The sequence below is a fragment of the Arachis ipaensis genome, chromosome B05, assembly GCF_000816755.2.
Source record: "Arachis ipaensis cultivar K30076 chromosome B05, Araip1.1, whole genome shotgun sequence".
Classification (NCBI taxonomy): Eukaryota; Viridiplantae; Streptophyta; class Magnoliopsida; order Fabales; family Fabaceae; genus Arachis; species Arachis ipaensis.
In genome coordinates, this window is record NC_029789.2 from 123,887,911 (window position 1) to 123,898,279 (window position 10,369).

General features: G+C 32.3%; 1 protein-coding gene across 3 annotated transcripts; it reads right to left on the reverse strand.

The window, feature by feature from the left end:
- On the reverse strand, positions 6,026 to 9,674 carry LOC107644009. Of its 3 annotated transcripts, none has more exons than XM_016347774.2 (6): positions 9,398 to 9,674; positions 8,165 to 8,468; positions 7,940 to 8,046; positions 7,712 to 7,844; positions 7,409 to 7,603; positions 6,026 to 6,636 (listed from the first exon to the last, which is right to left on the reverse strand). In XM_016347774.2, exons 2-6 carry the CDS (start codon positions 8,444 to 8,446, stop codon positions 6,355 to 6,357), a joined length of 999 nt encoding a protein of 332 aa, XP_016203260.1. In that variant the 5' UTR covers positions 8,447 to 8,468; positions 9,398 to 9,674; the 3' UTR covers positions 6,026 to 6,354. The 3 variants fall into 3 exon arrangements, with proteins under 3 accessions (XP_016203260.1, XP_016203262.1, XP_016203261.1); XM_016347776.2 differs by having other exon boundaries at positions 8,165 to 8,462; positions 9,398 to 9,627; XM_016347775.2 differs by having other exon boundaries at positions 9,287 to 9,627.

The following is a 10,369-nucleotide window of genomic DNA, read 5'->3' on the forward strand; positions in this document are numbered from 1 at the left end:
TAGATTAACAAGAACAATGAAGGAACTAAAATATATGACCAAATTATTGTAAAATAAATAAATAAAGAAGAGGTGATAAAATTAAAATAACAAAGTATAAATAAAAGACTCTAATATTATTGTTCACCAATATTATTATCACGCTATAAAAAAAATTCATATATTAATATTGTATATGTTGCAGCATAAGTATACAAAGAGAGAAAGAAAGAAAAGTTTATATTTGAATTGTTATGGATTGTGTGTAATTCACATGCCACACTTTTCCTATTTATACATATAGAAACATTATCTTTTCCTAGCTTTATAAATGTGCCGTCCAACCTTAGAACTTTTGCATTGTCCACTATTTAAGTTTTTGGACCGTCCAAAATAGTTTGATAGGAGGAATAGACAATCATATTTATCATAACACTCCTTTTTTTATGTCCATTTATGATTGTGCTTCTTTAAAACTTTACTAAAGAAAAACTCAATGAAAAAAATTTTAGTGAAGGAAAAAAAGTACAATATTCTTTGTGATGGAACTGTCTCATTAAAAACCTTGTCAAGAAAAACCCAATAGAAAAAAAATCTGATCAAGGAAAAAAGAGTACAGTCTCCCCATCTTGTCGACGTTATTTAATATCTCGGAATTGGCACATTCCAATTTGATGTACCAATTTTTCAAAGAAGAATTTTGAAAGTGACTTTGTAAATAAATCTGCCAGATTGTCGCTTGAGCAGATCTGTTAGACATCAATTGTTCCTTGATTTTCAAGATCATGAGTGAAGAAGATTTTGGGAGAAATATGTTTTGTTCTATCACCTTTGATGCATTCACCCTTAAATTAAGTAATGAATGCTGTATTATCTTCAAACAGAACAGTTAGAGCTGACGGAATATATTGGATCAAACTCGTGAGCCAAAAACAATCGCGACTTGTTTCATGTATTGCTAGTATTTCAACATGATTAGAGGATATTGCTGCTATCGTCTATTTTGTGGACCTCCATGATATAGCTGTATCACCATATGTGAATAGGTATCTTGTTTGAGATCTTCCTTTGTGTGGATCAGACAAGTATCCAGCATCTGTATAGCCAACTAATTGTGACTTTGATTCATATGGATAAAACAAATCCATATCAACTATTTTATGAAGATATCGAAAATTTTGTTTGATTCCATTCCAATGTCTTCTGGTTGGCGAGGAACTATAGCTTGCTAGTAAATTGACCGCAAATGATATGTCAGGTCGTATATTATTAGCAAGATACATTAGCGCTCCAATGGTACTGAGATACGGTACTTCATACATGATATTTAATGCCACATTATATGCAAATATTTCATTGACAATTGTTTTATTTTGGCCACATTTTTCTCCTGTAAAGACATAATTTATTGAGATCTCGTCATTTTCAGAATTTTCAGGTACCTGAACGTCTTCTGGCATAAAAACTATATCAGAATTTTGGATAACTGCAGGTGTCTTTACTATGTCTTTATCTTTTTTAACAGGAATAGTATTTATCTCTTTTCTTTTTCGAGGATTTTTGTCTTTGAAACCGATAGGCCTATCACGCTTCTAACGTGAATTTGTTTTGGTGGTCATTTGTCTGAATGGGACATCAATTCAAATTGGAGCATTTTCAGCTAGCATATAGGATTTAGTTATGCTTTTTGTATTAGAAAATGCATCAGACATCATTTGCTATTCTTTGCAAATGTATAATCTTTTGAACTTATAGTTCACATTGCCCTGATCAAAGATCTAAATGCATTAATGATGATACATTCCAATTAAGTTCCTTTTCAGGAAGTTTATTCACTCCTCCTAATGTTGAAAATTTTGATTCATCAAAATAGCAATATGCAAATTGGGCTTTAAATACATCTCTAATTTGTATCTCAAAATACCTCACTATAGAGGGAGAATCATATCCAACATATATCCCCAATTTTCTTTGAGGTCCCATTTTGGTGTAAGAATGTGGTGCAATGGGAATATATCTCGTACACCCGAATATTCTTAAATAGGAAACATTTGCCTGCTGGCCAAAAGCTAATTGCATAAGAGAGAACTGATGGTAACTTGTTGGTATCAAACAAATAAGTGCTACGGCATGTAAAATAGCATGCCCCCAAGTCGAGGTCGGAAGATTTGTTCTCATAAGTAAGGGTCTAGTAATTAATTGGAGGTGTTTAATAAGTGATTCTACTAACCTATTTTGTGTGTGAAGATGAGCTACTGGATGTTCAACGCTTATTCCGTTAGCCATACAATAAGCATAAAAAAATTGGGAAGTAAATTCACTAGCATTATCAAGACGAATTGCTTTGATTAGATTTTCTGAAAACTGTGCTTTTAATTGAATAATTTGAGCAAGTAATCTCACAAACGCCAGGTTGCGAGAGGACAATAAGCACATATGTGACCATCTCGAAGATGCGTATATTAGGACCACAAAATATCTAAAAGATCCACATGGTGGATGAATAGGTTCACATATATCACCTTGAATTCTTTCAAGGAATTTAGGAGACTCAAATCCAATATTTACTGGTGATAGCACAACAGAATTCACCAGATTTAAGAATCTTCTGATTTTTTAGTGAATGTCCATGGGAGTTTTCAATAATTTTCCGCATCATTGTTGTTTCAGGATGATCCAATCGATCATGCCAAACTATAAATTCATTTGGGTTAGTAAACTTCTGGTTTACAATGGCATGTGATTCAATTACACTGATTTTAGTATAATATAACCCAGATAAAAGTGAGGGTAACTTTTCTAATATAACCTTTTTATTTGAATCATGAGCTGTGATATATAAGTACTCATGATTTCTCTCATTCATTGTTTTAATATGATATTCATTTCCGCAAATATCTTTAAAACTTAACAAGTTCTTTAGAGATTTGGTAGACAATAGTGCATTATTTATTATAAATTTTGTTCCTCCGGAAAACAAAATTATAGTTCTTCCGGAGCCTTCTATCATATTACCTGAGCCAATAATAGTATTAACATATTCTTCTTTTGGTACAAGATGAGTAAAATATATATTACTTTTGAGAATGGTATGCGAACTTGCACTATCCGCAAGGCAAACATCTTCACTATATATCCTTGTCATTTTCTTTAAAGACAAATAATAATAATAAAACGAGTAAAAGTACATGCGCAGTAAAATTATATTCCTGATTGAAATTGTTTTTCTAAGAAGTAGTATACATAGTATCATATACTAAAATTTTATTATTATTATTATTATTATTATTATTATTTTAGAACTTGATACATTTAGTCATTTCGAAATTCATAAACATAAATATTTTATTAAACATAATTTATATACATCATATTTGAAATTCAAATACATAGAAAATAAAACTTAACATCTTACATTATTTATTTATATTAGTACTTAACAATTTCACATATTAAATTTTTCCATCATTGATCAAATGACCAATATTTTCTTTAGGATCCTCAAAGAAATCAAATACTTCATAATGAGTGGTGTGATTTTCAGCAATATCTTTCAAAACAAAATTCGTCTCCTTTCCTTTGTTATCCTTTTTTAAGGATGCTTGATAAAGATCAATTAGGTACCTGGGGGTACGACAGATACGCAACCAATGACCCTTTCCACCACAACAGAAATATTTATCCTCTATTGATTTATTTTGTCCATTATTTTTTTCTTTATCCCACTTATGGCTCCTTTTTTGTAAACATAATTTTTCTTGTTACTAAAACCTTACCATTTATCTCTTCTAAGGTTACGATTTGCGGCATTTGTTTCAGGAAATGGGCAGCGCTAGCTGGACGCGTTTCATGATTTTTTAAAAGTAATTCATTGTTACGCTCAGCAACAAGAAGGCAAGAAATTAGTTTAGAATATTTTTTAAATTCTTTTTCTCGATACTGCTCTGCAGGAGCACATTCGAAGCATGGAAGGTTGAGAAAATTTTCTCTAACATGTCATTATTAGTTATCTTTTTCCTATATAATTTCATTCGTGAGGTAATTCGGAACATTGCTGAATTGTATTCATTTATGGATTTAAAATCCTAAAAACGTAAGTGCGTCCACTCATACCAGACTTGAGGAAATATCACTATCTTTTGATGATTATACTTTTATTCAAGGTTTTTTCACAGATCTGTAGGATCTTTTAGTGTGAGATATTCATTTTTCAATCCTTCATCAAGATGACGACGAAGGAAGATCATGACTTTAGCTTTATCCTTCTGGGATGCATTATTTTCAGCCTTAATGGTATCTTCAAGATCCATTGAATCAGATAGATTTTAGCATCTAGTATCCATGATAAGTAATTGTTTCCAGATATATCAAGAACATTAAATTCAAGATGAGAGAGTTTTGATATAATGAAAATTTATTACCTGAGTCTTTCTAAATTTTTATCAGAGTTCCATGCTGATAACGTATTGTAAAATAAATAAATAAATAAATAAAAGGTGATAAAATTAAAATAATAAAGTGTAAATAAAAGACTCTAGTATTAGTGTTCACCAATATTATTATCACACTATTAGATAATTCATATATTAATATTGTATGTTACAGTATAGGTATATGAAGAGAGAAAGAAAGAGAAGTGTTTATATTCGTATTGTTATTGGTTGTGTGTAATTCACATGCCACATTTTCTCTATTTATACATGTAGAAATATTCTCTTTTCATAACTTCATAAATGTACAGTCCAACCTTAAAACTTTTGCACCGTACTGTTTAAATTTTTGGACCGTCCAAAATAATTTAATTAGAGAAATGGACATTTATATTTATCATAACACAAACAAACAAAATTATATTTAACAACAGCAAGTAGATGATCATAAAAGACCTTGTGGCTCATAAGTTTAATGTCTAATGTCAATTATACTACTCATCTTCCATTATTTCTAACAGACTTGTTAATTATAAGCATTAACCAGAGGCGAAGTAGCAACAGATACCTTTTAACTTGTATCTATTTGTTGCCTTCTTGATCCTAATGCAGGATTTTGTCTCATTTCCACTCCAACATTTGTAGAAGAACCACTTTGTTGGCTTTCTCTTACACCAATAAATTGGCTTTGACTAATAGAAGCGGCACTTGATCTGCAAATTGGGCAAAAGGGTGTCTTGACAATGTCTCTAGATATAATGTTTATGTCTATATTTCATTTGTCAAACATGATTTTATGTCTCTGTATCCCTATCTGCTTGTAAACAAACACAACCTAAAAAAATGCATTCCTGTACTAATACATTCATTTCAAAGGAAGAAAAAAATAATAATAATAATAATAATAATTCTCATTAATTATTAGCCGTATTTTGTTATGAGTGATTGTCTGAGATTCAATAGTCATACCATGTGTACTTTGTTTCATTCATAACGAAGTCCCTTGATTATGATACTCTTATTGTAGCACTGGCAACCACAAAATGGAAGTGGTGGGTCAATCAGATGAAGTTGAATAAACATGCGTCATAATTTTAGTGAAGGATTTATAGGAAACTACACAGCTCATCTTCAGTGTACTCACATGTCAGCCATGTTCCCTTAATAGAAGCTTCCAATCTCATCCACCAGTTCAAATAATTGAACTTTTCACTGTAAGGAATAAATCAAACTATACCCCAATTTATATAGTTTAAGTTTCATAATTTAACGAAGTTGACAGGTTCCCTACCTCTGAAAAATGAGTAGATAGTAAAGTGGAGGATGCAGTGTATTGAAAATTTGAGATATGTAATATGCTAGCTACTCAAAACAACAGCGTTGTGGTGTACATCAATGGCTTTTCCGGTCTATTTTACATGACAGCACGATCAAAACTAAAATTAAGTGGAACTAATGATGTAAGGTAGGGTTCCAAATGGTAAAGTCAATAATCAATACAACCGAATAAGATAACATAATTTCATCCTCCAAAATTTTGGCGTTATTTAACAAGAAAATAATGGTTTATATATTATATAATAAGTAATTGATATGCAAATCGAGGACTGCTGCTGTCTCGTAACACCATGACAGGAAAATCTGAGAAAACAAAGACTTGGGTCCTCAGGCCCAGATATTCACACTGAATGGTGAATTTGATAACCAAATTCTAAAGAGGGTACATGGAGAATTGGACATGGAAGTAATGTAACTCATATCTATCATATAGCAATAAACGTGAAATACGTAACGTAACCACCGCTAGGTAAAGAATTACATAACAAATCTTAGGCTCAATACGTGCTTCCAACAGCAACTCAAATCTCAATGTCGCACTGTATTTACACAAGAAAAATGACAAGCCAACCAGGAAATCGTGATGCACACTAAGCTCATGCAGGTGTCATGAAACAAGACCCTCTCGAGCAATGTTGGTAACTCGAAGTACAGCTTGAGCACTTAAAGGTGAGAGTTTTGATTGACAGAAGTTCTCCCAAGATCCCATTTCTGGTTGCTCGGAAACAGTAGCAGCAGGCATGAGATCATGAAATTTCTCATATACATTTTGAAGCTCAAGAAGTAGAGTTCGAGCGGCTTCCCTAGACTCTGGTAGCTGGTCACTTAACTGAGATGCAGCTACTTGGATCAACTTGTCAATACCATATGTCTTTATGCCTTCTGCACCCTGTTCAATAAAAGCACAAGGTATAAACAGAAAATATTAACATCCGGCTGCAGAAATTACATAGGCCAAGTGTCCTTTCTTTCTACTTCACCGGTATTGCCTTCAAAGTTCAACCGAAGAAAGGACATGCAATCAACTCATAAATGGATCAGTCATTTAAGAAAATGTCAGCCTTCTATATTGGTTTACTTAAGAACTGATCTTATATGGCAGACACAGACTCAGTCATACAAGTATCATGACAAGAAGTCTATAACTATTGATGGGAAAACCCTGAAGGGGGGAAAATAAGAACTAAAGAATACACACCTGCATACATGCGGACAATTGAATGATATATCATATAACATACATCCATAGAAGATTGTGCATTAAAACATTTTTTCATCACGCATTAGACTAAAATTATAATAAGGTCTTTATTACTAACAGATTAAAGTAAACAAACATGACCCAACCAAGACAGAATAAATAAATAAATTAAGGAAGCACCAACACAATAAAAACATTGAATGCACCCAATAACCAAAGAAAACAGCTTCAACATCTCCTCAATCAGCAAAACAGAAGTACACTTCTTTTTGATGCAGCTATGTTCTGTATATGACTGAGTATCAACAAAAATGTGTATACATTTTCATGATGTTCAATTGTTTATGGTAAACCATTCATCAGACAGACATAGGAAGCTTTGTAGGATAAACATGAAACTGATAATTCTATAGGAAAAAGTAGAAGCATCAATATGAGCTGTCCTAAATCATATTCATACCAGTCGTGGAACACTTCGAGAAAAACACATTGCTGCCTTTGCACGAATACGAGGATTCCTATTCTTAAGATATGGTTGGAGTTTCGGTAACAAAGCCACTGGGGAAATCCAAATAGTCATTGCTATCAAGGCTTTTTCAGCTGCCTCACACACAAAGCGCTTGTCCTGTGAAGATTTGAGAAGAAGCTGTACTAGCTGCATACAAAAATATAACTATTATAAGACTGTGGCATTAAAAAAAATGATATCCCAAAATGCTTTAATCATGAAATTTTCCCATAGAAATAAGGAGCACTGACTTACCAAAGGATCTAATGAATCTATTATAAGATCGTTGTATGCACTGAAAATGTCTGCAGACGTCATGATAGCAGTTTTGCAAACAGCACTTCTAGGACTTTTAAGGGACTTAGCAACAAATGTGATCACATCCCCCCTGTTTACCAGACAGTATATCAATAAATAATTACAAAAAACATGGCATATTTAACATATTTTAATAAGAAAACATACAAAAACTTTTATACTTACAACATGTCAAGCATTGCTTCCTTATGAAATAAGGATAAACGGCGTACATTATTGAGTGCATCACAAACCATGACCCAATCCTTTGAGTCAAGTCCAGATAAGAGGTTCTGTAATAACAATTGAATTTATTATACAAATATTTTACAATTAAAATGGACCAAGGAACACCCATGATAATGCCTTACCAACACTAATAGTTATAAAAAATAATGAATAAAATAATACCTTGAGACAAGTGCCAATATCTTCCAGATCACTCAAGTTCTCAGATTCGATGTATTCTACTTCCGCATTTCCAATCTCAACACCAGAACTGACACTCACAGTTTGATTACCATTTACTGGGGGAGAAACCAAGGTGGGACAACTCTTTTTCTTCTGCCATTCTTCAAGGTTTTCATTAGCATTGTCAACTGGAGGCTTAGTTAGAGATGCCTTGCTGGAGCTCTCACTCTTCCTCTCAGTTGGAGGAATTGTATTGAGATCCTTCAAGGCGCTCTCAGACATTCCTGTGAGCTTGAGTCTGAGACTAAAACACAACAAACTTCAATACCTTAACTATACAAAATACCATTTAATTTCTCAAAACAAGTTCAATGTAAGACTGAATTAACATCCTAAACAAACTCTGAAGTAAAGATCTGAACTCAAAAAAGAAATAACAGTGATGAAAATATGTTGATCACAGTGTCATAACTCCAGAACGTTTTTTTTACAATGTCCCATTTCATAGTGAGAATATTTTCCTCATCGACCCACTTCTAAGTTTCAACATGCCCTCAAATCAAGAAAAAAGATAATAGTAGAAGAACGTATTTCTGACTTGAATTCTATGAAAATGGATCGAATTTCACATTTGAGCAATAGCCAAATCCCAATCTCAGAAGAAAAAAATTCCAGAACTTGAACATCAATCACACGTAAATAAAGCCAGATTTTGCAAATCACCGACACAGACACTTCTCTATACACAAAGAAGAAAGCATCTAAAATCATCACTATTCACTACACAAGACACTAAGAGTCCAAGACCACTCAAGCAAACAAAGTTTCAGTTTCCAAGCATTAAACGCAATTGAGGAAAATTTAATTAAATGAACAAAACATCGACAAACACTGCATAATTAATAAGATCACAATTCGATAGGGAATCAGATATTTAAGCTACGCAACTAAACCTCAACATAAATACAAAAGATAAAAAGAAATTCCGAAATTTTGGTAAAATAGAAAACTAAAGAGCAAGATCTCGCTGTGTGCTGCACTATACTGGAAAACAAACACTGCATTTCAATTAAGAAAGAAGAAAAAGAACAAGAAATGAAAAAAAAAAAACCCTAACAATACCAAATTCGATTTCAGGAGCGTCATAAAATCAAAAGGACACAGAATTCAATGGCGTTGTCCGTGCGGATCACAAGCACGTGCTAAATTTAAGCCGAGAGAGAGAGAGAGTACCAAAGGAAGAGAGAACGACAGAACGGAGAAAATGCGAAGAGTAGCTGAAGAACAGTACAGAGAGAGCGAGTAGCAATGACTGAGTCAACTCAGTGTATAAGAAGCACGAAGAACGAACTGAGAGAGAGAGAGAGAGAGAGAAAGATTTGGTTTATTAGTAACCGGCAAGAGACAAGAGGGGCGAAGGCAAAGGCTTAAACGACGCCGTATAAGGGTAGCACCGGACCGAGGCCGGCAATATTGGAGGATATAAATAAATAATGATAAAAATTTATGTGCAATTGTCTTTTGCGCTTTTAATTTTACAGAAAGACAATTACATATTAATTTTTATTATAAATAAATAATTAATTAAAAAGAGATACTATTTGCTTACTGCATGTGACTGTGACGGGCAGCGAAATCAGGTGAGGCAAATTAATTCCGCCCTCTTTTTTTTTCTTTGTTCTTTTCTTCGTTTTCTTATTTTCTCTCCCAAATCCAATCCGGATCATTTATTTCCAAAAATTGTTGGGATAAAAAAAGAAATTTTGAAAATTCTTATATTTGATTTAAGTTTTATCATTGAAAATCTTATTCCATAGAGATAAGTGTAAATATCATTCCTGAATTTTTATTATTTATTTATTCTTTTATAATTTAAAAATTTTTAATCAGTCTCTACTAATACAACTAAGTGAACTAACTAATCTAAGTGATCATGTAAATGGTGAATTATTAATGTGTTAAGAGCTGCAAGTCTAATAACAGGAGCCATTTAAATGAATTACTCAAATGTTTAACAATTGATTAAATATTTTTAAATTATAGATAGACGCTTAACGCTTTATCTTTCGAACAAATTTTTAAAGCATAAAAAAAACATTTACTCTGAAGATGATAATTTTTATTGACAATAAAAAATATAGATCAGATAAATATTTTAAAAGATCATTATTCTATTCAAAAATTACATATTTTATTTTAAAACTT